Source organism: Bombina bombina, chromosome 7 (genome assembly GCF_027579735.1).
Source record: "Bombina bombina isolate aBomBom1 chromosome 7, aBomBom1.pri, whole genome shotgun sequence".
NCBI classification, from domain to species: domain Eukaryota; kingdom Metazoa; phylum Chordata; class Amphibia; order Anura; family Bombinatoridae; genus Bombina; species Bombina bombina.
In genome coordinates this window covers 548,094,736-548,121,195 of record NC_069505.1, presented here as the reverse complement: position 1 = coordinate 548,121,195, position 26,460 = coordinate 548,094,736, and the positions used below count along the sequence as shown (strand labels likewise).

Sequence of the window (26,460 nt, the reverse complement as noted above, 5' to 3'; positions counted from 1 at the left end):
AAACAACAAACAGGTTAGATGTTTGGTGAAAATCTTTAGTAGCCTGTAAGTAAAACTTCAAGGCACGGACTACGTCTAGATTATGCAAAAGACGTTCCTTCTTTGAAGAAGGATTAGGACATAATGATGGAACAACAATCTCTTGATTGATATTCTTGTTAGAAACCACCTTAGGTAAAAACCCAGGTTTTGTACACAGAACAACTTTATCTGAATGAAAGATCAGATAAGGAGAATCACAATGTAAGGCAGATAACTCCGAGACTCTTCGAGCCGAGGAAATAGCCATCAGAAAAAGAACTTTCCATGAAAGAAGTTTGATATCAATAGAATGAAGGGGTTCAAACGGAACCCCTTGAAGAACTTTAAGAACCAAGTTTAAGCTCCATGGAGGAGCAACAGGTTTAAACACAGGCTTAATTCTAACTAAAGCCTGACAAAATGCCTGAACGTCTGGAACTTCTGCCAGACGCTTGTGTAAAAGAATAGACAGAGCAGAAATCTGTCCCTTTAAAGAACTAGCTGATAATCCTTTGTCCAAACCCTCTTGGAGGAAGGACAATATCCTAGGAATCCTAACCCTACTCCATGAGTAATTCTTGGATTTTTCTGGTGACAGGCTTTCGTGCCTGTATTAAGGTATCAATTACTGACTCGGAGAAGCCACGCTTTGATAGGATCAAGCGTTCAATCTCCATGCAGTCAGTCTCAGAGAAAGTAGATTCGGATGATTGAAAGGACCTTGTATTAGAAGGTCTTGTCTCAGAGACAGAGTCCATGGTGGAAAGGATGACATGTCCACTAGGTCTGCATACCAGGTCCTGCGTGGCCACGCAGGCGCTATCAATATCACTGATGCTCTTTCCTGTTTGATTTTGGCAATCAGACGAGGGAGCAAAGGAAACGGTGGAAACACATAAGCCAGGTTGAAGAACCAAGGCGCTGCTAGAGCATCTATCAGTGCCGCTTCTGGGTCCCTGGACCTGGATCCGTAACAAGGAAGCTTGGCGTTCTGGCGAGACGCCATGAGATCCAATTCTGGTTTGCCCCAACGGAGAACCAATTGAGCAAACACCTCCGGATGGAGTTCCCATTCCCCCGGATGAAAAGTCTGACGACTTAGAAAATCCGCCTCCCAGTTCTCTACACCTGGGATATGGATCGCTGACAGGTGGCAAGAGTGAGTCTCTGCCCAGCGAATTATCTTGGAGACTTCTGACATCGCTAGGGAACTCCTGGTTCCCCCTTGATGGTTGATGTAAGCCACAGTCGTGATGTTGTCCGACTGAAATCTGATGAACCTCAGTGTTGCTAGCTGAGGCCAAGCCAGAAGAGCATTGAATATTGCTCTTAACTCCAGAATATTTATTGGGAGGAGTTTCTCCTCCTGAGTCCATGAACCCTGAGCCTTCAGGGAGTTCCAGACTGCACCCCAACCTAGAAGGCTGGCATCTGTTGTTACAATTGTCCAATCTGGTCTGCGAAAGGTCATACCCTTGGACAGATGGGCCCGAGATAACCACCAGAGAAGAGAATCTCTGGTTTCCTGACCCAGATTTAGTAGAGGGGACAAATCTGTGTAATCCCTATTCCACTGACTGAGCATGCATAATTGCAGCGGTCTGAGATGCAGGCACGCGAATGGCACTATGTCCATCGCCGCTACCATTAAGCCGATTACTTCCATGCACTGAGCCACCGTGGGGCGCGGAATGGAGTGAAGAACACGGCAAGCATTTAGAAGTTTTGATAACCTGGACTCCGTCAGGTCAATTTTCATTTCTACAGAATCTATTAGAGTCCCTAGGAAGGAAACCCTTGTGAGAGGAGATAGAGAACTCTTTTCTTCGTTCACTTTCCACCCATGCGACCTCAGGAATGCCAGAACTATCTCTGTATGAGATTTGGCAATTTGAAAGCTTGACGCCTGTATCAGGATGTCGTCCAGGTAAGGAGCCACCGCTATGCCTCGCGGTCTTAGGACCGCCAGAAGTGAGCCCAGAACCTTTGAAAAAATTCTTGGGGCTGTAGCCAACCCGAATGGAAGAGCTACAAATTGGTAATGCCTGTCTAGAAAGGCAAACCTCAGGAACTGATGATGATTCTTGTGAATCGGAATGTGAAGGTAGGCATCCTTTAAGTCCACTGTGGTCATGTACTGACCCTCTTGGATCATGGGTAAAATGGTTTGAATAGTTTCCATCTTGAATGACGGAACTCTGAGGAATTTGTTTAGGATCTTTAAATCCAAAATTGGTCTGAAGGTTCCCTCTTTTTTGGGAACCACAAAAAGATTTGAATAAAACCCCTGTCCTTGTTCCGTCCACGGAACTGGATGGATCACTCCCATTACAAGGAGATCTTGTACGCAGCTTAGGAATGCCTCTTTCTTTATCTGGTTTGCAGATAATCTTGAAAGGTGAAATCTCCCTTGTGGAGGAGAAGCTTTGAAGTCCAGAAGATATCCCTGAGATATGATCTCCAATGCCCAGGGATCCTGAACATCTCTTGCCCACGCCTGGGCGAAGAGAGAGAGTCTGCCCCCTACTAGATCCGTTGTCGGATAGGGGGCCGCTCCTTCATGCTGTCTTAGAGGCAGCAGCAGGCTTTCTGGCCTGCTTGCCCTTGTTCCAGGACTGGTTAGGTTTCCAGGCCTGCTTGGATTGAGCAAAAGTTCCCTCTTGTTTTGAAGCAGAGGAATTTGATGCTGCACCTGCCTTGAAATTTCGAAAGGCACGAAAATTAGACTGTTTGGCCTTTGATTTGGCCCTGTCCTGAGGAAGGGTATGACCCTTACCTCCAGTAATGTCAGCAATAATTTCTTTCAAACCAGGCCCGAATAAGGTCTGCCCCTTGAAAGGAATGTTGAGTAATTTAGACTTTGAAGTCACATCAGCTGACCAGGATTTGAGCCATAGCGCCCTACGTGCCTGGATGGCGAATCCGGAATTCTTAGCCGTTAGTTTAGTCAAATGAACAATGGCATCAGAAACAAATGAGTTAGCTAGCTTAAGAGTTCTAAGCTTGTCAACAATTTCAGTCAATGGAGCTGTATGGATGGCCTCTTCCAGGGCCTCAAACCAGAATGCCGCCGCAGCAGTGACAGGCGCAATGCATGCAAGGGGCTGTAAAATAAATCCTTGTTGAATAAACATTTTCTTAAGGTAACCCTCTAATTTTTTATCCATTGGATCTGAAAAAGCACAACTGTCCTCAACCGGGATAGTGGTACGCTTTGCTAAAGTAGAAACTGCTCCCTCCACCTTAGGGACAGTCTGCCATAAGTCCCGTGTAGTGGCATCTATTGGAAACATTTTTCTAAATATAGGAGGTGGGGAAAAGGGCACACCGGGCCTATCCCACTCCTTACTAATAATTTCTGTAAGCCTTTTAGGTATTGGAAAAACATCAGTACTCACAGGCACTGCATAGTATTTATCCAGCCTACACAATTTCTCTGGCACTGCAATTGTGTCACAGTCATTCAGAGCAGCTAATACCTCCCCAAGCAATACACGGAGGTTCTCAAGCTTAAATTTAAAATTAGAAATCTCTGAATCAGGTCTCCCCGATTCAGAGACGTCACCCACAGACTGAAGCTCTCCGTCCTCAGGTTCTGCATATTGTGACGCAGTATCAGACATGGCTCTTACAGCATCTACGCGCTCTGTATCTCGTCTAACCCCAGAGCTATCGCGCTTGCCTCTCAATTCAGGCAATCTGGATAATACCTCTGACAGGGTATTATTCATGATTGCAGCCATGTCCTGCAAAGTAATTGCTATGGGTGTCCCTGATGTACTTGGCGCCATATTAGCGTGCGTCCCTTGAGCGGGAGGCAAAGGGTCCGACAAGTGGGGAGAGTTAGTCGGCATAACTTCCCCCTCGACAGACCCCTCTGGTGACAATTCTTTTATAGATAAAGACTGATCTTTACTGTTTAAGATGAAATCAATACATTTAGTACACATTCTCCTATGGGGCTCCACCATGGCTTTTAAACATAATGAACAAGTATCCTCTGTTTCAGACATGTTTGTACAGACTAGCAATGAGACTAGCAAGCTTGGAAAACACTTTAAAGCAAGTTAACAAGCAATATAAAAAACGTTACTGTGCCTTTAAGAGAAACAAATTTTGACAAAATTTGAAATAACAGTGAAAAAAGGCAGTTACACTAACAACATTTTTACAGTGTATGTAACAAGTCAGCAGAGCATTGCACCCACTTGCAAATGGATGATTAACCCCTTAATAACAAAAACAGAATAATAAATGACAAAAACGTTTTTTGTTTTTTTTGTTGTTTTTTTTAAACACAGTCACAACAACTGCCACAGGTACTGTGGTTGGTACCCTCCTCAAACACGACTTTGAAGCCTTTTGAGCCCTTCAGAGGTGTCCTGTATCATGCAGAGGGAAGCTGAATGTCTCTGTCAGTATTTTTAGCTGCACAGAAAAGCACTAAAAAAGGCCCCTCCCACTCATATTACAACAGTGGAAAGCCTCAGGAAACTGTTTCTAGGCAAGTGGAAAAAAACTAGGCCCCAATAAGTTTTTTTCACCAAACATATATAAAAACGATTAACATGCCAGCAAACGTTTCATATTACACTTTTATAAGAGTATGTATCTCTGTTAATAAGCCTGATACCAGTCGCTATCATTGCATTTAAGGCTTAACTTACATTAATCCGGTATCAGCAGCATTTTTCTAGCAAATTCCATCCCTAGAAATATGTTAACTGCACATACCTTATTGCAGGAAAACCTGCACTCCATTCCCCCTCTGAAGTTACCTCACTCCTCAGAATATGTGAGAACGGCAGTGGATCTTAGTTACTTCTGCTAAGATCATAGAAATCACAGGCAGATTCTTCTTCTAATGCTGCCTGAGATGAAACAGTACACTCTGGTACCATTTAAAAATAACAAACTTTTGATTGAAGTTAAAAAACTAACTATAATACACCACTCTCCTCTTACTACGTCCATCTTTGTTGAGAGTTGCAAGAGAATGACTGGATATGGCAGTGAGGGGAGGAGCTATATAGCAGCTCTGCTGTGGGTGATCCTCTTGCAACTTCCTGTTGGGAAGGAGAATATCCCACAAATAATGGATGATCCGTGGACTGGATACACTTAACAAGAGAAAACTATAGTTTCATCATTTATAGATCTTTGCTGATTGGTACCACTAGCTGAAGGCGCTGGGATTCCGCTGCCTCTGACTGGTGAGACGTACCCACGTGATCGGACTGCGTACATTGTGGTTGAGTCTGTCGGGCGACTAAGAATTCCTAGCCTGCTATATCTGGCACTACAAGCGCCACTTCTTATGTGAGTTGAAAATTGTCTGATGTGTCTTGTTCTTTCACTTGACAATACTGTTCCATGTGGCGCCTCTTTATGAGTTATACATGCTGCAGAGTGTGCAGAGGGGATTTGGAACACAAATAGTGCTGTTAAGTGTCACTGTTTGTGTTTTCCAGGGTTGAAATTAATGTTCCTACCTGCACACCCTGCAGCATGTATAACTCATAAGTGCACAGAAAAAGATGGCTGAGGTGGCAACCCTGTACTCAGTGCATAGCTGGAATTAAAGATTACCACATGGTGGTCTAAATCCAGATCTCTGGCATGATGCCAATACAACAGAGAGTTGACATCTTATTTTATTTATTCAAATAATTAAAGGGATGTGTTAAATAGAACAGGAACTGCTTAAAACTCTGCTAATTTTTAAGAGAATTTAGTTAAAGGGACAGTCAACCCAAAATGGGTTCTAACTCATACATATAGACTTTCAAACAATTATTATTTTCCAATGTAGCTCAATTTTCCACAATATTTCGCTAGCATGTAAAAAGACTTACTATTTTCGGCTGTGCTGTTCAAAAATGTCCGCCTGCCCCCTCCCCTATTTCATCACCAGTCTGTGCTCGCATTAACTTTTCTATTCTACACACTCCCGGCATTTGCGCATGCGCAATGCACCAATTTTCGTCAAGGGGGTACTTTTCATTCCAGAACTGTACACAGCTTGTACCCCCTTGAAGAAAACCGGTGCATTGCGCATGCGCAAACACCGGGAGCGTGTAGAATAGAAAAGTTAATGCAAGCACAGACTGGTGACGAAATAGGGGAGGGGGCAGGCGGACATTTTTTAACAGCACAGCCAAAAATAGTAAGTCTTTTTACATGCTATCGAAATATTGTGGAATATTGGGCTACATTGGAAAATAATAATCGTTTGAAAGTCTATATGTATGAGATAGAACCCATTTTGGGTTGACTGTCCATTTAAAGTCACAGACTCCTGTGCTTTGATTGAGTGTCTAAAGTCTTGTCAATTCTAGTAAGTTTGCAATGTAACAAGTTAGATTATGCAAACAAAAGTTAAACATGTTTTTTTCTTCTGGTCAAAAGTTCAGACATACGTTCATAGTCATACATATAGAAAGAAGCACTCAACAAGGAACGAACAACGTCTCCACCCGGGAGCAGCCTCTTTTAGCCTATGTGCCTTTCACAGAGGAGAACTTTCCTGAAGTATATCAGTCTGATCCCACCTTAAAAGTTCAGTCCAGCCCTGAAATACCAGGCAATCCTCCTCTAAATGAGGAACATGGCAACTTCAGACAATCTATTTAGACTTCTGAGGGCCCCGTCAGGGAGGTGCAGCCATAAGTTCAGACATAGGTCACAAAAATCCTTAGTAAAAGGAGGAACTATGCCATTAAACCAAGGCAATGGGCCTCATTTATCAAACACTATACAGACAATGTTCCAATCTTAAAGGGATACTAAACCCAATTTTTTTTCATGATTCAGATAGAACATGCAATTTTAAGCAACTTTCTTCTTTACTCCTATTGTAAATTTTTCTTCATTCTCTTAGTATCTTTGGTTGAAAAAGCAAGAATCTGAGCTTAGAAGCCAGCCCATCTTTGGTTCAGCACTTGAGTTTCACTTGCTGATTGGTGTCTAAATGTAGCCCCCAATCAGCAAGCGCTACCCTGGGTGCTGAACCAAAAATGGGCCAGCTCCTTAGCTCAGATTCCTGCTTTTTTTTAAAAAGATAGCAAGAGAACGAAGAAACTGCCCGTGGGGGAACTTTTTTATTTTAAAGGTTTCATAATCAATCTATTTTCATGCTAAAACTGTAAAAAAAAAAGAATTTCATTGACATAATGAGTAGAAATGCAAGAGGAGGAAGGCTGGCATTACTGACGTTTGTGCTATGGTATATATCATATAAAGTGATATCAAAAAGTCCATTTCATTGTTTTTAAAATTAAAAAAAAACAATAAGCAGTGGGTCATACTTAATATAAATCATTGCAATATGTTACTGTTTTTTTTTTTTTAACTTCATCTGTGCAAAATCCATTCCTTCCTGTCACAGCCCTACAAGGAGACTGGGGTCTCTGCAGGAAAGCTGATTAGCCGTTTTTCCTTTGAAGTGTTGCTAGGAGACACCTATTCGCTAGCTGCAATTAGTTTATTGCCTATGTTCAGTATAGGACTTTTACTAAAAAACTCATGTGACCATGAAACTTAAGTTCTGTAATAGTAGCTTGATTATCTAGTTGTGGGAAGTGGTTATGCTGAGAATTTCTAAGTGATCATTTAGCAAAAAAACAAGTAAGTTGCTTTTTCTTTTTTAATACAATCTGTTTGTTTTTAGGTTTACTTCGCTATAATCCCACAATTTAACATTAAAGGCAGCTCTGGGTGAGTGCATAGGAAGGAGGGGCTTTTGACCCCAGGGCAGGCCAAGGAAGGTAGTGTGGAGGTAGATGGCAGGTCAGTGGGAGGTGTTTGTGAGGGAGTATATAGGTTGAGAAGAGGAAGTGGGGGATCCTCTTCATTTCTGGACCGGTAGGTGAGAAGAAGCGTGATCAGTGTTTGCTGCTTCTCACTTCGATTCAGAGCTGAAGGGGTGCTTACCAAGATGGAGCAGTTGCAGGAGGTGCTGGCTCCGGCGGCAGCCTTGTCCAAGGAGCGGGGTGCAGGCTGGCGACTGGATCAATTGAGGAATGCGGGCAGCCTTCCAGAGGCAGGTGCAGTAGAGGAGCAGGTGCGACCACCATGGCCTATCAGGAGATCCAAGGCCCCAGAGTGGCTCAGTCCTGACGCGCCGTTACGGCGTTCACAGGTGGACCTGGGCGCCAGGCTGAGAAGGTCAGGGGGGCACAGCAGGAGGCCAGTGGGACCAAAGAGGCTGGAGCTAGAGCAGCCGGAGCGAGTGGCATGCTCTGGGCTGTTGGAGGAGCCTGGATCTGACCCGGTGGCTGGACCGCTGACATCATCATCGCGGGTGGCTGGCGGAATAGAGGCGGCAGCTGGAGTTGCAGGGGGATCTGGAGGGATCATGCTGGCAGCATCAGCTGTGCAGCCTACCAATAAGACAATTTTTTTTTGCCATCCTTGGTCGGGGCGGTGGGGGGCAAAATGGTTAAGGACAGTGTGGGGATGGCTCAGTACTTGCGGGGAACAGAGGGCTGCTGTGTTTGTCCCCGCAAATACAAAAAGAAAGGGGGAGCAGAGTAGGAGGACAGAAGGAAATAAGGCTGCTGGGAGAGTGGAGCTGAGTGGGAGTAGGGCGACCCGAGGGAGTTTGGGTTTTACAAGGTCTGCTGTGTCTTTGTAGGAGAGCAGGGGTTGTGGTGCAGAGCCCAGGGTGGCTGGCACTGGAGCACGGTGGGGCTGCTACCTAGGAGGAAGGAGGCTGGTACCCACTTATCGCCTACCTGGGCTCGTTTGCATAGGTCACCTCAGGGCAGGAGCAGGGAACAGAGGCCACCTGCGGACAGCAGGTGGATGTCGCCTTTGCGCAGATGGAGATCTGGTAAGAGTGAGGAGCGCAGAACAACAACTGGACCAGCAAAGTCATATCGCGCTGCTGGACCAGTGACGGCGCCTGGTGGAGCAGGTGAGGTGCTCTATGGGGGGGCATGCAGGAACAGGTGGGGGGTCGGGGAGCCAGAGTGTGCTGTTGCAACATTTGAAAGATATGATTGCCAGTTTTGAGAGATGTGCTGGGGAATCATGGTGCAGCGGGTGTCTGGGGACAAAAGGCTACGAGGTTGGTATGTCGCAGCCAGGGGTAGTTCGGGACGTGGTGGGTAACTAGGGAGCACCAGTGATCCCAGCAGGTGGTGCCACAGCTGGAGCCAACGCTCCGGGTGCATCAGGCAGTGCGGGGGGCTAAAAAAGTTACAGATGAGGCGTTTCGTCGCCCTTGCTTATGCTCTATTATGTTCTACACCTAGCAGTGAATGTCAAGGAAAAAAATCTGGAAACTAGAGTTTCTAGAAATTTTCTTCTTGCTGCCGGTTGATCAATTTGTGGAGGTTGAGGAGGATTCTAAGGGCGAGTCAGGGAAGAAAGAGGAGTAGGAGAGAAAAAAACATTACCATAAATTGCTGTAAGACGTTAAGCAGTTGGTCTCTGTCTTTTTGTATTTTTGCCAGTTTGATAGCTGAGAAGTTCCCAGAGCAAGGGTCATCCTTATTTTGTTATTACGATGAGATATCTTCAGCATATCGTACTAACGGGGGACTGACGTGGTGGCAATACAATAAACAGTTTCGACAGTGCCTAGCCATGCGACCCAAAATGCGCCGGGACGATGGGGACATGGGCATATGGCTCAAGATCATGACTCCTTTGCATTCGTGACAGTCCTTTCGAGTTGGGGGAGCCACCACCAGTGGTGGCACAGGTTCCAGTACCGCTGTCTCTGTTCGAAAGAGGTTGTGCTTCCAATTTAATTAGAGCCAATGCCCCTTCTGAGTCTCCTGTAAATATAAACATAAATGTTCGGGCTGCGGGGGATTGCATTCCTTCGCAAAGTTCTTTAGAAGGTGTCAAACAGGGGGTAGGCCGGGAGAGGTGGCTGTATCGGGCCAAGACACCAGTGAACATAAGAAAGATGGTGCCTTGGCTAAGACAGTATGCTAAGGTGAGGGGCAAGATTGGTGATGCTTACAGGGTTAAGTTCAGGATTTTGGATACCCTTCCTGCTGGGGGAAGGTTCACAAGTTTTCGGGGAATAAAGTTAGCCAGGGAGCATCCCGAGGTTGTTTGAGATACATTAAGGCCGTATTCCGGGTCCTTTCAATGCGTTGCCACTGGCTAACTTGCAAATCTCACCATTGGGGGGTGGTCCCGAAAAAAGTCCCGGGGCAATTCCAGTTGATCCAACATCTGTCATATCCAAAGGGGTCTTTGGTTAGTGATGGCATTGATCAGGAATTGTCTGTGGTTTCCTACGCCTCCTTTGATAAAGTGGTGGGTTTGGTACAAGCAGCTGGGGAGGGAGTGTTGTTGGCTAAGGTGGATGTTGAGGCAGCCTTTCGGCTAATACCGGTGCACCCAAAATGCCACCACTTGGTTTGTTTCTTTGAGGGGACTACTTTGATGAACCTTTGCCTCCCGATGGGATGCTCAATCTCCTGCTCCTATTATGAAAAGTATAGCTGGAATGTATGTTGAAGCGAGTGTCCAGGAAGAAATTGTTGGTCCATTATTTGGACAACTTTTTGTTTGTTGGCCCCCTCAGTATGATGTTTATTCGTGATGACCTTGTTCATGCAGATAGCGGAGGAATTTGGGATTCCAATTGATGGAGATAAGTCTGAGGGTCTTGGGACTTTTTTGAGTTTTTGGGGATACAGTTCAACTCCGTGGCTATAGAGTGTGGTTTAACAGTTGAAAAAGTGGTTGATCTCAAGACTGCCCTGAGATGAGAGGTGGGGCGTAAGAATCTGACGTTGAGGGAGATGCAATTGATATTGGGAAAACTTAACTTTGCCTGTCGGATCATTCCAGTGCAAAGGGTTTTCTGCCGGAGATTGTCTTTGGTTACAGCAGGGGTGACAGAGCCTTTTCACCATATCTGAGTGACTAGTTAAATTCTGGAAGATTTCAGTGTTTGGTTTATATTTCTTCAGGAGTAAAATGGGAGGTCCATGATTCAGAGAGTTGATTTGGGTTCCGATGTGAACTTATTCACTGATGCGTCAGGGGCGCATGGGTTCAGAGCCTATTTGAATGGCAGATGGTGTGTTGACACATGGCCGGCTGATTGGGTGGCAGCGGGTTTGACTAAGAACGTAGCTGTTTCCGTTGTTGGTGTCATTGAAGTTATGGACGGGTGTTGAGGGACAGGAAGGTCAATTTTCACGCTGACAATATGGGGGTGGTGCTGGAAATCAACAACTTGTCTGCCTCTTCCCCTCCGGTGGTGTTTTTGCTCCGATTATTTTCAAAGAAACGTCTGGACTATGTAGACAAGCAAGCGCCAACATTATCTGAAGGTGGAAGCGTGCTGCAAGCTCCGGGGGGAAAACACCACTCCGCATGGAGGAACTATAAACTGGGTTACCCGCATGTGTAGGAGGAAGAATCGGTAGGTAACTCGCTTCCTGGGAGACAGGGCCCCCAGAGGCGGACGGCTCAGCAGATTCCTGATTCCCCGAGCCCAAAGAACCGGGTGCTCTCATATGGCATATGGAACAAGACTGATTGACAGGAGTCAACAAAGCTAAACCGGATTCGTCACCGGACAATCTGAATCAGATATTATAATCGTCTCAGTCTCCGAATCCTCTGTAACTGAATCTGAAATGAGCAGTGTCTCAGCATCAGAATCCCCCATAACTATAAGAGGATATGTCAATATGGACTATAAACAATAAAAACAAAAACGGCACCTGACACCACCAATGGCTGGGACACTCACCACTTCCTATGACCAGACCCCTGCGGACTAGAATATCTCAGTCGCCACATGGTCGGGAATGCGGAAATGGTAAACAGAGCGTAACCACGCCCGGACACAGGGTGAACCTTACAGTCCAAAAGGCTGCTTCACTTCCAAAGGCCTCAAAGTTCCAAACCACAAGCCCATAAACCTCACACATAAGCAGGTTGAATCACATAACAAACATGATTATAAACCCCCTTGTCCAATAACCCCCCTCAGGAGATATTAACCCTCGATTCTAAGATCTAACAGAGACTCACTGAGACCCTTATGTTATAAGTTAAACCCGCGAGGAGCTTTAGCCTCACGGGAAACATCACGTTACAGTAAATGGAATAAAGTAAAATGAAACAATCTTACTGGAATCAACGCCGTGGAACAGGAACACGGCCTTTCAAGTGTGATGAATAGTAGCATCGCCTCCGCCATAGACTTGAGAGAAGAAAGCAGGCAGCGGAGTGAAGTTCGACAATGCTGATTGCTTGAGGAGCTGTTAATATGAGTAGGGATTGTTTTGCAGAAAGAAACTTCCTGTATCTCCGGACTCTAACTTTCATGCAAGCCCTCACCGAGAGACTGACAGGACTACATAAAACTCCTGTCCCATGTCGAAGAGTACTACCCTCCATAAGAGACAAAAAACAAAAAATCTGCCAGGTCTTTGCCAACCTCCTGAGACGAAAGGCAAAGAATGACTAGGGGATGAGGGGAGTGGGAGGAGTATTTAAGCCTTTGGCTGGGGTGTCTTTGCCTCCTCCCGGTGGCCAGGATCTTATTTCCCAAAAGTAATGAATGCAGCTGTGGACTCTTTCCATTTAAGAAGAAAAAGGGGAATCTGATAGATGTTTCTTTTTGAAAAATGGGGTGCGCCTGAATGAGGTGGGGTTGCAGTTATTTAATTTTAACTTGAAAGAAGGGGTTATAAAGGCCTTGGATTGTTGGCGGGGCTTGGTCAGTGGCCGTGCCTGTGGCAGTGTGCTTGCTGTTTGAGAAGGTGTGGAAGTAAAAGTGGATACCTCCAGTGGGTCCAGGAGAGGTTAGCAATATGTTTATGTATGGGTTTTAAGAGTTATTGAGCTCCTATGGGGCAAGCACTAATGTGGGTTGTTTTTAGTCAATGACTTCTCATGTGTTTGTATGTTATTTAATTGTTGACAAGTTTGGAAATTGTGGTTATAAATTTATTTATCAGTGTGGTTAAATTTGTGGGTGTGGGAGCATAGTGCCTAAGTATGGGGTCAAAAATCTGCATTAAATAGCTGCCAGTTAGCACCAACGAATGGATGTTCGTATCACTATTAGTAGCTTAGGGAGAGAAATAGTATCCACAGCACCAATATAGGTAAAAGAAAAAACCTTTATTTTCACATTACATGCAACATTTCGGCCTTCATGGGCTTAATCATGCATGATTAAGGCGATGAAGGCCGAAACGTTGCATGTAATGTGAAAATAAAGGTTTTTTCTTTTACCTAAATTGGTGCTGTGGATACTATTTCTCTACATTGCTGTGAGGGTGGCAGTAACCCTTTCTTCACGGGCCTCAAACAGAACAAATACTCGCCTAAAGGTACTAACAGGTGCTGTACTCATTCACTATTTCAGTAGCTTAGGGAGAAAGAGACAGCAAGGGAGATATTTAGTGCCAGGTGAGTGCTGCACTTGTATTGTCTGTGCTTATATCTAACCTCTAGTTATGTGTATATATTACTGGCAGTGTATTGTCTGTGCTTATATCTCACCTGTAGTTATGTGTATATATTACTGGCAGTGTATTGTCTGTGTTTATAGCTCACCTGTAGTTATGTGTATATATTACTGGCAGTGTATTGTCTGTGCTTATATCTCACCTGTAGTTATGTGTATATATTACTGGCAGTGTATTGTCTGTGCTTATATCTCACCTCTAGTTATGTGTATATATTACTGGCAGTGTATTGTATGTGTTTATATCTCACCTGTAGTTATGTGTATATATTACTGGCAGTGTATTGTCTGTGCTTATATCTCACCTGTAGTTATGTGTATATATTGCTGGCAGTGTATTGTCTGTGCTTATATCTCATCTGTAGTTATGTGTATATATTACTGGCAGTGTATTGTCTGCGCTTATATTTCACCTGTAGTTATGTGTATATATTACTGGCAGTGTATTGTCTGTGCTTATATCTCACCTGTAGTTATGTGTATATATTACTGGCAGTGTATTGTCTGTGCTTATATCTCACCTTTAGTTATGTGTATATATTACTGGCAGTGTATTGTCTGTGCTTATATCTCACCTGTAGTTATGTGTATATATTACTGGCAGTGTATTGTCTGTGCTTATATCTCACCTGTAGTTATGTGTATATATTACTGGCAGTGTATTGTCTGTGCTTATATCTCACCTGTAGTTATGTGTATATATTACTGGCAGTGTATTGTCTGTGCTTATATCTCACCTGTAGTTATGTGTATATATTACTGGCAGTGTATTGTCTGTGCTTATATCTCACCTGTAGTTATGTGTATATATTACTGGCAGTGTATTGTCTGTGCTTATATCATACCTGTAGTTATGTGTATATATTACTGGCAGTGTATTGTCTGTGCTTATATCTCACCTGTAGTTATGTGTATATATTACTGGCAGTGTATTGTCTGTGCTTATATCTCACCTGTAGTTATGTGTATATATTACTGGCAGTGTATTGTCTGTGCTTATATCTCACCTGTAGTTATGTGTATATATTGCTGGCAGTGTTTTGTCTGTGCTTATATCTCACCTGTAGTTATGTGTATATATTACAGGCAGTGTATTGTCTGTGCTTATATCTCACCTGTAGTTATGTGTATATATTACTGGCAGTGTATTGTCTGTGTTTACATCTCACCTGTAGTTATGTGTATATATTACAGGCAGTGTATTGTCTGTGCTTATATCTCACCTGTAGTTATGTGTATATATTACTGGCAGTGTATTGTCTGTGCTTATATCTCACCTGTAGTTATGTGTATATATTACTGGCAGTGTATTGTCTGTGCTTATATCTCACCTGTAGTTATGTGTATATATTACTGGCAGTGTATTGTTTGTGCTTATATCTCACCTGTAGTTATGTGTATATATTACTGGCAGTGTATTGTTTGTGCTTATATCTCACCTTTAGTTATGTGTATATATTACTGGCAGTGTATTGTCTGTGCTTATATCTCATCTTTAGTTATGTGTATATATTATTGGCAGTGTATTGTCTGTGCTTATATCTCACCTGTAGTTATGTGTATATATTACTAGTAGTGTATTGTCTGTGCATATATCGCACCTGTAGTTATGTGTATATATTACTGGCAGTGTATTGTCTGTGCTTATATCTCATCTTTAGTTATGTGTATATATTACTGGCAGTGTATTGTCTGTGCTTATATCTCATCTTTAGTTATGTGTATATATTACTGGCAGTGTATTGTCTGTGCTTATATCTCATCTTTAGTTATTTGTATATATTACTGGCAGTGTATTGTCTGTGCTTATATCTCATCTTTAGTTATGTGTATATATTACTGGCAGTGTATTGTCTGTGCTTATATCTCATCTTTAGTTACGTGTATATATTACTGGCAGTGTATTGTCTGTGCTTATATCTCATCTTTAGTTATGTGTATTACTGGCAGTGTAATGTCTGTGCTTATATCTCACCTGTAGTTATGTGTATATATTATTGGCAGTGTATTGTCTGTGCTTATATCTCACCTGTAGTTATGTGTATATATTACTAGTAGTGTATTGTGTGTGTTTATATCTCACCTGTAGTTATGTGTATATATTACTGGCAGTGTATTGCCTGTGTTTATATCTCACCTGTAGTTATGTGTATATATTACTGGCAGTGTATTGTCTGTGCTTATATCTCAGCTGTAGTTATGTGTATATATTACTGGCAGTGTATTGTCTGTGTTTATATCTCACCTGTAGTTATTTGTATATATTACTGGCAGTGTATTGTCTGTGTTTATATCTCACCTTTAGTTATGTGTATATATTACTGGCAGTGTATTGTCTGTGCTTATATCTCACCTGTAGTTATGTGTATATATTACTGGCAGTATATTGTCTGTGCTTATATCTCAGCTGTAGTTATGTGTATATATTACTGGCAGTATATTGTCTGTGCTTATATCTCACCTGTAGTTATGTGTATATATTACTGGCAGTGTACTGTCTGTGCTTATATCTCACCTGTAGTTATGTGTATATATTACTGGCAGTGTATTGTCTGTGTTTATATCTCACCTGTAGTTATTTGTATATATTACTGGCAGTGTATTGTCTGTGTTTATATCTCACCTGTAGTTATGTGTATATATTACTGGCAGTGTATTGTCTGTGCTTATATCTCACCTGTAGTTATGTGTATATATTACTGGCAGTGTATTGTCTGTGTTTATATCTCACCTTTAGTTACGTGTATATATAACAGGCAGTGTATTGTCTGTGTTTATATCTCACCTGTAGTTATGTGTATATATTACTGGCAGTGTATTGTCTGTGTTTATATCTCACCTGTAGTTATGTGTATATATTACTGGCAGTGTATTGTCTGTGCTTATATCTAACCTGTAGTTATGTGTATATATTACTGGCAGTGTACTGTCTGTGCTTATATCTCACCTGTAGTTATGTGTATATATTACTGGCAGTGTATTGTCTGTGCTTATATGTCACCTGTAGTTATGTGTATATATTACTGGCAGTGTATTGTCTGTGCTTATATCTCACCTGTAGTTATGTGTATATATTACTGGCAGTGTATTGTCTGTGCTTATATCTCACCTGTAGTTATGTGTATATATTACTGGCAGTGTATTGTCTGTGCTTATATCTCACCTGTAGTTATGTGTATATAATACTGGCAGTTTATTGTCTGTGCTTATATCTCACCTGTAGTTATGTGTATATATTACTGGCAGTGTATTGCCTGTGTTTATATCTCACCTGTAGTTATGTGTATATATTACTGGCAGTGTATTGTCTGTGCTTATATCTCACCTGTAGTTATGTGTATATATTACTGGCAGTGTATTGTGTGTGTTTATATCTCACCTGTAGTTATGTGTATATATTACTGGCAGTGTATTGTCTGTGCTTATATCTCACCTGTAGTTATGTGTATATATTACTGGCAGTGTATTGTCTGTGTTTATATCTCACCTGTAGTTATGTGTATATATTACTGACAGTGTATTGTCTGTGTTTATATCTCACCTGTAGTTATGTATATGTATTACTGGCAGTGTATTGTCTGTGCTTATATCTCACCTGTAGTTATGTGTATATTTTACTGGCAGTGTATTGTCTGTGCTTATATCTCACCTGTAGTTATGTGTATATATTACTGGCAGTGTATTGTCTGTGTTTATATCTCACCTGTAGTTATGTGTATATATTACTGGCAGTGTATTGTCTGTGTTTATATCTCACCTGTAGTTATGTGTATATATTACTGGCAGTGTATTGTCTGTGCTTATATCTCACCTGTAGTTATGTGTATATATTACTGGCAGTGTATTGTCTGTGCTTATATCTCACCTGTAGTTATGTGTATATATTACTGGCAGTGTATTGTCTGTGCTTATATCTCACCTGTAGTTATGTGTATATATTACTGGCAGTGTATTGTCTGTGCTTATATCTCACCTGTAGTTATGTGTATATATTACTGGCAGTGTATTGTCTGTGCTTATATCTCACCTGTAGTTATGTGTATATATTACTGGCAGTGTATTGTCTGTGCTTATATCTCACCTGTAGTTATGTGTATATATTACTGGCAGTGTATTGTCTGTGTTTATATCTCACCTGTAGTTATGTTTATATATTACTGGCAGTGTATTGTCTGTGCTTATATCTCACCTTTAGTTACGTGTATATATTACTGGCAGTGTATTGTCTGTGTTTATATCTCACCTGTAGTTATGTTTATATATTGCTGGCAGTGTATTGTCTGTGCTTATATCTCACCTGTAGTTATGTGTATATATTACTGGCAGTGTATTGTCTGTGTTTATAGCTCACCTGTAGTTATGTGTATATATTACTGGCAGTGTATTGTCTGTGTTTATATCTCACCTGTAGTTATGTGTATATATTACTGGCAGTGTATTGTCTGTGTTTATATCTCACCTGTAGTTATGTGTATATATTACTGGCAGTGTATTGTCTGTGCTTATATCTCACCTGTAGTTATGTGTATATATTACTGGCAGTGTATTGTCTGTGTTTATATCTCACCTTTAGTTATGTGTATATATTACTGGCAGTGTATTGTCTGTGCTTATATCTCACCTGTAATTATGTGTATATATTACTGGCAGTTTATTGTCTGTGCTTATATCTCACCTGTAGTTATGTGTATATATTACTGGCAGTGTATTGTCTGTGTTTATATCTCACCTGTAGTTATGTGTATATATTACTGGCAGTGTATTGTCTGTGCTTATATCTCACCTGTAGTTATGTGTATATATTACTGGCAGTGTATTGTCTGTGCTTATATCTCACCTGTAGTTATGTGTATATATTACTGGCAGTGTATTGTCTGTGTTTATATCTCACCTGTAGTTATGTGTATATATTACTGGTAGTGTATTGTCTGTGTTTATATCTCACCTGTAGTTATGTGTATATATTACTGGCAGTGTATTGTCTGTGCTTATATCTCACCTGTAGTTATGTGTATATATTACTGGCAGTGTATTGTCTGTGTTTATATCTCACCTGTAGTTATGTGTATATATTACTGGCAGTGTATTGTCTGTGCTTATATCTCACCTGTAGTTATGTGTATATATTACTGGCAGTGTATTGTCTGTGCTTATATCTCACCTGTAGTTATGTGTTTATATTACTGACAGTGTATTGTCTGTGCTTATATCTCACCTGTAGTTATGTGTATATATTACTGGCAGTGTATTGTCTGTGCTTATATCTCACCTGTAGTTATGTGTATATATTACTGGCAGTGTATTGTCTGTGCTTATATGTCACCTGTAGTTATGTGTATATATTACTAGTAGTGTATTGTCTGTGCTTATATCTCACCTGTAGTTATGTGTATATTTTACTGGCAGTTTATTGTCTGTGCTTATATCTCACCTGTAGTTATGTGTATATATTACTGGCAGTGTATTGTCTGTGTTTATATCTCACCTGTAGTTATGTGTATATATTACTGGCAGTGTATTGTCTGTGTTTATATCTCACCTGTAGTTATGTGTATATATTACTGGCAGTGTATTGTCTGTGCTTATATCTCACCTGTAGTTATGTGTATATATTACTGGCAGTGTATTGTCTGTGCTTATATCTCACCTGTAGTTATGTGTATATATTACTGGCAGTGTATTGTCTGTGCTTATATCTAACCTCTAGTTATGTGTATATATTACTAGCAGTGTATTGTCTGTGCTTATATCTCACCTTTAGTTATGTGTATATATTACTGGCAGTGTATTGTCTGTGCTTATATCTCACCTTTAGTTAGGTGTATATATTACTGGCAGTGTATTGTCTGTGCTTATATCTCACCTTTAGTTATGTGTATATATTACTGGCAGTGTATTGTCTGTGCTTATATCTCACCTTTAGTTATGTGTATATATTACTGGCAGTGTATTGTCTGTGCTTATATATCACCTTTAGTTATGTGTATATATTACTGGCAGTGTATTGTCTATGGTTATATCTCACCTGTAGTTATGTGTATATTTTACTAGTAGTGTATTGTCTGTGCTTATATCTCACCTGTAGTTATCTGTATATATTACTGTCAGTGTATTGTCTGTGCTTATATCTCACCTGTAGTTATGTGTATATATTACTGGCAGTGTAATGTCTGTGCTTATATCTAACCTGTAGTTATGTGTATAAATTACTGGCAGTGTATTGTCTGTGCTTATATCTCACCTGTAGTTATGTGTATATATTACTGGCAGTGTATTGTCTGTGGTTATATCTCACCTGTAGTTATGTGTATATATTACTGGCAGTGTATTGTCTGTGCTTATATCTCATCTGTAGTTATGTGTATATATTACTGGCAGTGTATTGTTTGTGCTTATATCTCACCTTTAGTTATGTGTATATATTACTGGCAGTTTAAGGCAGGAAGCGAAATGTTTAACCTGCTTAATCTGATCAGCTGGTGCACTTCCAGATTTGGCTGAAAGAGGAGAAAAAGCAATATTATATTATTATTATTATTATTATTATTATTATTATTATTATTATTATTATTAATACAATGTTAGCTTGTGTGCACTGCTCTGGTTAGTGCTAGTGTGTAATAGGATGGTTAGTGTTTGCTAGTGTGTAATGTGCAGGTTAGTGTTTGCTAGTGTGTGCTGTGCTGGTTAGTGTTTGCTAGTGTATAATGTGCAGGTTAGTGTTAGTGTGTAATAGGCTGGTTAGTGTTAGTGTGTAATAGGCTGGTTAGTGTTTGCTAGTGTATAATGTGCTGGCTAGCTAGTGTGTACTGTGATGGTTAGTGGTTGCTAGTGTGTACTGTACTGGTTAGTGTTTGCTAGTGTGTAATTTGCTGGTTAGTGTTTGCTAGTGTGTAATGTGCTGGTTAGTGTTTGCTAGTGTGTAATTTGCTGGTTAGTGTTTGCTAGTGTGTAATGTGCTGGTTTGTGTTTGCTAGTGTATAATGTGCAGGTTAGTGTTTGTTAGTGTATAATGTGGTGTTTAGTGTTTGCTTGTGTGTAATGTGCTGGTTAGTGTTTGCTAGTGTATAATGTGCTGGTTAGTGTTTCCTAGTGTCTGCTGTGCTAGTTAGTGTTTGCTAGTGTTTAATGTGTTGGTTAGCGTTTGTTAGTATGTGCTGTGCTGGTTAGTGTTTAATTTGTTGGTTAGTGTTTGCTAGTGTGTGCTGTGCTGGTTAGTGCTTAATGTGCTGGTTAGTCTTTGCTAGTGTGAGCTGTGCTGATTAGTGTTTGCTAGTGTGTGCTATAGGCTGGTTAGTGTTTGCTAGTGTGCGCTGTGCTGGTTAGTGCTTAATGTGCTGGTTAGTGTTTGCTAGTGTGTGCTGTGCTGGTTAGTGTTTAATGTGCTAGTTAGTGTTTGCTAGTGTGAGCTGTGCTGATTAGTGTTGGTAGTGTGAACTGTGCTGGTTAGTGTTTGCTAGTGTGTGCTGTGCTGGTTAGTGTTTGCTAGTGTATAATGTGCTGGTTAGTGTTTGCTAGTGTGTAATAGGCTGGTTAGAGTTTGCTAGTGTGTGCTGTGCTGGTTAGTGTTTAATGTGCTGATTAGTGTTTGATAGTGTTTAATGTGTTGGTTTGTGTTTGCTAGCGTATAATAGGCTGGTTAGTGTTCGCTAATGTGTAATAGGCTTGTTAGAGTTTGCTAGTGTGTGCTGTGCTGGTTAGTGTTTGCTAGTGTGAGCTGTGCTGGTTAGTGTTTGCTAGTGTGTGCTGTACTGGTTAGTTTTTGCTAGTGTTTAATGTGTTGGTTAGTGTTTGCTTGTGTGTAAGAGGCTGGTTAGTGTTTGCTAGTGTTTAATGTGCTGGTTAGAGTTTGCTAGTGTGTGCTGTGCTGGTTAGTGTTTAATGTGCTGGTTAGTGTTTGCTAGTGTGCACTGTGGTAGTCAGTGTCTGCTTTTCATTCCTTTAAATAATTAAGTTTTTTTCTTACTAAAAAGGATAAAAGAAGCAGCATTTCCTTCCATGGTGTTCAGCAGGAGAGAATCACCAGCCGTTTCATAAAAAGTTCCCAAGTGTTTCTGCCCATCACCTACAGAGGAAACAAGACCAACTTCACTGTGATATTAAGTTATTTAAAAAAAGAAAAGAAAAGGAAAAGGAAGGATAACACCTTTTTGGCACACACTTGCAACAAATTAGCTAGAGAGTAGCTCAAAAAATAAAACTTAACTTTTAATAATATCCACATAAAAGCCAACCTTAACATTATTTTAAAAGAAACAAAAAAGACCATAATAATGCAGAGACCCATGAGATATAATATAACAATATACATGTAATGCCCAAATTTGCAATGTGTTTACCTTACAAGTGGACTCATAGTGTTATTGTGATGCATAGCTCGAGTTAAAAAAAGATCCCTAATATACATTGACTAGGAGTGCGTGACACCCACAAGAATGGGAAATCAATGGGCTCAACCTGTTCTCTCGAGCTATGTACACCCACAATTATTATGATAAAAAGGTCCAGGGCATAGCTCTGTAGTATAAACACAATGATACAGTCTCATAATCAAATAAAGTTCAAAATAAACTCCCAGGGAAATGCCTGACGTGCGTTTCAGCTACTTCATTTTCAAAGGAGCAATCAAGCCCTTTCACTAGCTGTTATTTATGATATAATTGACCAATCATATATAGCAATATACCGACACACCTCCTCATTGCGTCATTGCTACTGTTTAGCCTGCATACACAATAGCATAAGGTTCAAGTGACAGATCAGGAATTGGTTTATCATGTTTTGCTGGTTTTCATGCTCCACATTTATGCAGCGTAATTGTCAAATTAAATGTATTTTTGATTTCATATTAAAGATATAATACTCAAAAAAGGAAGATATTTTATTTCAAAATTTCTTCAGCTTACAAGAGTAATTGCTCTGTGAACAGTTATACTTCAGCTACTGTCCAGTTCCAAGTTGAAAAAACAAAACAAACAAAAAAACAATAGCCAATCAGCATCAGCAGTGCTGAGGTCATGCTTTGCTTTGCTGTGATCTTATGAGATTTCACTGAAATCTCGTGAGATTTCATAGTAAACTTCCTTAAATGGATATGAAACCCATTTTTTTTCTTTCATGATTCAGGTAGAGTATGCAAATTTAAATAACGTTCCATTGTATTTCTATTATCTAATTTGTGTTGTTCTCTTTGTATCCTTTGTTAAAAAGAATGCCTAGGTAGGCTCAGAAGCTGCCAAGTGGTGTCTGCACACATTTACCTCTTTTTATTGGCTTTCAGATAGCTCTCTGTAGTGCATTACTGCTCCTTCAACAAATGATACCAAGATAATGGAGCAAATTACATAATGAAAGTAAATTGAAAAGTTGTTTAAAATTGTACTATCTATCTGATTCATGAAAGAAATATTTTTGATTTTATGTCCCTTTAAACTGAATAGGGAAATAACATGACTGTGCTGCACATGCCAGATGCACACTCCCTTGCAAGTCCTGGGACTAGTATCCTGATTGGCTGCTTAAAGTCCCTTTACAATAGGATGTGAATACTTAGGAAATTTTGAGTTAAAATATCTTCCCTTTTTTACATATATTCAGGTGATAATTTCTAGTCGGGTTTTGACAGCTATGCTGTATCACTTTCAAGTGCTTCAACATTTGGGTATTATGTCCTTTTACCACAAAGTTATTTTTTCAACTGGTTAGCAGTGCTGGGAGCTTAGCTTTTTAAGTAAGAGTAATAAAAGACCTTACCTGCAAAATGTAATATTCCCTTGTTCACTTGCACTGGTGTGCCATTGTAAAGTCTGTTGTAAGAAAATGACACACATTAAAGGGACAGTCTACTCCAGAATTGTTATTGTTTAAAAAGATAGATAATCCCTTTACTACCCATTCCCCAGTTTTGCAAAACCAACACAGTTATATTAATACACTTTTTACCTCTGTGATTACCTTGTATCTAAGCCTCTGCAGACTCCCCCCTTATCTCAGTTATTTTGACAGACTTGCATATTAGCCAATTAGTGCCCTCTCAGAAGTAACTCCACGGGAGTGAGCGCAATGTTATCTATATGGCACAAAAGAAATAGCTCTGTCTAGCTGTAAAAAAACCTGTGAAAATGCACTGAGATAAGAGGAGGCCTTTAAGGAAGTTAGCATATGAGCCTACCTAGGTTTAGCTTTCAACAAAGAATACCAAGAGAACAAAGCAAATCTGATGATAAAAGTAAATTGGAAAGTTGTTTAAAATCACACACACTATCTAAATCATGAAAGTTTAATTTTGACTAAACTGTCCCTTTAAGGGGCATTAAACACTAAATTAATGCTAGATAGACTGATATATTCATGGTAAATATTAGCCTCAGAATAATGCACATTTATATTTTTGTTAAATTTATACCAGATGAATCAGATAGAGCATACATTTTTAACAACCTTGAAATATGCTTCTATTATTAAATTTGCTTCATTCTTTTGGTATCCTTTGTTGAACTCAGCAATTCACTACTGGCAGCTAGCTAAACATATCAGGTGAACTAATGACAAAATATATAAATGTGCGGTCACCAATCAGCAGCCATCTCCCAGTAGTGCATTGCGGCTCCTGAGCCTAGCTAGGTTTGCTTTTCAACAAAGTATACCAAGAGAATGAAGCAAATAATATAATAAAAGCTAACAGGCAATTTGTTTGAAATTGCGTGATCTATCTTAATCATAAAAAATATATGTTTGGTTTCATGCCCCTTTAACTTTTAGTGTTCGAAAGCAATGGGGACCACTATGTTGTAAACTAGACAGTCAAGGCCAGCTATAAATGAGTCACTAGCGTGTGTAACCAATCACTGTGTAGAATATAGCATTGCTCAGTCTGGAGTTTATTTTCTAATAGGAATTGGAAAGCCACAATTTTTTCAAGATAAATTACAGACAAAAGCAGACAATGCTGCAAGGATGCTATACTGCACATAATTAATAATATTATAATACAATCTCAAGGTATTTAAAGGGATATGAAAACCATGATTCAGATAGAGCAGCAATTTTATGCAACTTTCTATTTTTTTCCTATGATTATTTTTTCTTCATTCTCTTGGTATCTTTATTTGAAAAAGCAGGAGCATAAATTTAGGAGCCGGCCCATTTTTAGTTTAGCATCCTGGGTAGTGCTTGCTGATTGGTGGCTACATTTATTGATAAGCATGCTTTTTTAAACTCAGTATCCAGAACCATATGATAAAACACATTCCTCACTGTCTAATGATATTGAAGTTTTCTTTTTTCTATATTTTCTTACCCCAAAGAATCTGTGTATTTGACTTTCCCATCCTCAGACTCAAATGATATCCATCCCCCTTCTGAAGGCTTATTTCTTGGGGCATTAGATGCAGCTACAGCATAATTCCATCTTCCCAAAATCTGAAAATAGAAGAAATTACTGAGACTGAGATAGATAGATAGAAATACAAAGTGAAATATAAACATACAGTGCCAGATTTCGAGTGTATCAATATCAGGTTTTCTGTTTGTTTTTGAGTGCAAGTTAAATTGCTCTCGTATTACAAGTTGAAAGTAAATGTGATTGTGTGAGAGCAATTGCGATTTGCGCTAGAATGATTACTGCCAACTCAAAGCTCTGGTTAACTGTTTCGCAAAACTAAACAGTGAGATCTAAGGTGTATAAAAAAAGGCAGACAAAGGGCTTTAGCATAGAGATACATACATATACTTGTCTAAAGAAGGATCGTCACAAAGCCTCTGATGAAGAGGTTACTTCTGTGAAACGTGTTAGGCCACGCCCACCTTTTGCCACAGTGCAAGACGCCGACGAGCTGAGCTGGTTACATAGTAGCGGTTCGAATTTGCTCTTACTTTGTATACTGCCACATTGACTTGGCATTCGCTACATTTGCTATACTCAGATTGGGAACTTTGTTTTTGAGTTGCCACATAGCGGACTACTTGTGACCCTAGAGCTGAGGACACGGTTCTCCAGACTGCCTAGTGGGACTTTTCATTATCACCATTTTGTGGTGCTCAACGACTTATCCTTCTCTCATATTGATTGAGGTTCTGTTCTGTGAGTACCCACCTTTTAGGGGGGATTGTGTGATTATTTTATGTATTTATATTAAACCTGATAACACTATGAGGAGATTCATTGTGCGCTTATTTTTTCCAGATTTCACCCATTTACTTTTGACCTCCAGCATTGGTACTGGAGGACTTAATGATAAGCTGCTGTCTCTCCCTGAGTTTGAAGAGAATAGGACATTGGTCCACAGATAAGACTTTCTCATTTTACGTGCATATATGTGTTGCATTTACCATTTTGTATTACATTGAGTATATATAGTGTGCGCAGTTCTTTTAGTCTGTGTTTTTTACACAGATTTCTTTGTTTATATATATATATATATATACTTCCATTTGTTGCCAAGCACTCAGTCCTACATTTAAGATCAATATGCCTGAATGCTATCCTTTCCTTATATAACATATATATATATATATATATATATATATATATATATATATATATATATATATATATATATATATATATATATATATATAATTTGTCAAATGTGGTAAAAGCACTCCTGGTGATCCAGTATTGCGGCCATCAAGCCAATAGTGCCCAGGGTGCTCTTCAAGCCGTACATATAATTCTGAAGAGTCTTCCATACTCTTCAGAATTATATATATATATATATATATATATAAAAGAGAAAGAGAAAGAAAGAGAGAGAGAAAGAAAGAGAGAAAGAGAGAGAAAGATAGAGAGAAAGAGAGAGAGAGAGAAAGAAAGAGACAAAGAAAGAAAGAAAGAAAGAAAGAAAGAGGGAAAAAAAGAGAGAGAAAGAGAGAGAGAAAGCAAGAGAAAAAAATGAAAGAAAAAAAGAGAGAGAGAAAGAAAGATAGAAAGAGAAAAAGAGAGAGAGAGAAGAAAGAGAGAGAGAGAGAAGAAAGAG

General features: G+C 40.1%; 1 protein-coding gene across 2 annotated transcripts in view; it reads right to left on the bottom strand.

The window, feature by feature from the left end:
* LOC128667000 (uncharacterized) overlaps positions 1-26,460 on the bottom strand; it is a 141,277-nt gene that overhangs the window by 6,225 nt on the left and 108,592 nt on the right. The window contains exons 17-20 of one of the 2 annotated variants that reach the window (XM_053721853.1): positions 24,783-24,904; positions 23,237-23,289; positions 21,450-21,548; positions 19,887-19,980 (exon numbers count right to left, since the gene is read on the bottom strand). In XM_053721853.1, coding sequence (XP_053577828.1) covers positions 19,889-19,980; positions 21,450-21,548; positions 23,237-23,289; positions 24,783-24,904 — 366 coding nt within the window. In that variant the 3' untranslated portion in view covers positions 19,887-19,888. The remainder of the gene's footprint in view (positions 1-19,886; positions 19,981-21,449; positions 21,549-23,236; positions 23,290-24,782; positions 24,905-26,460) is intronic. The other variant, XM_053721854.1, reaches the window with a different exon arrangement.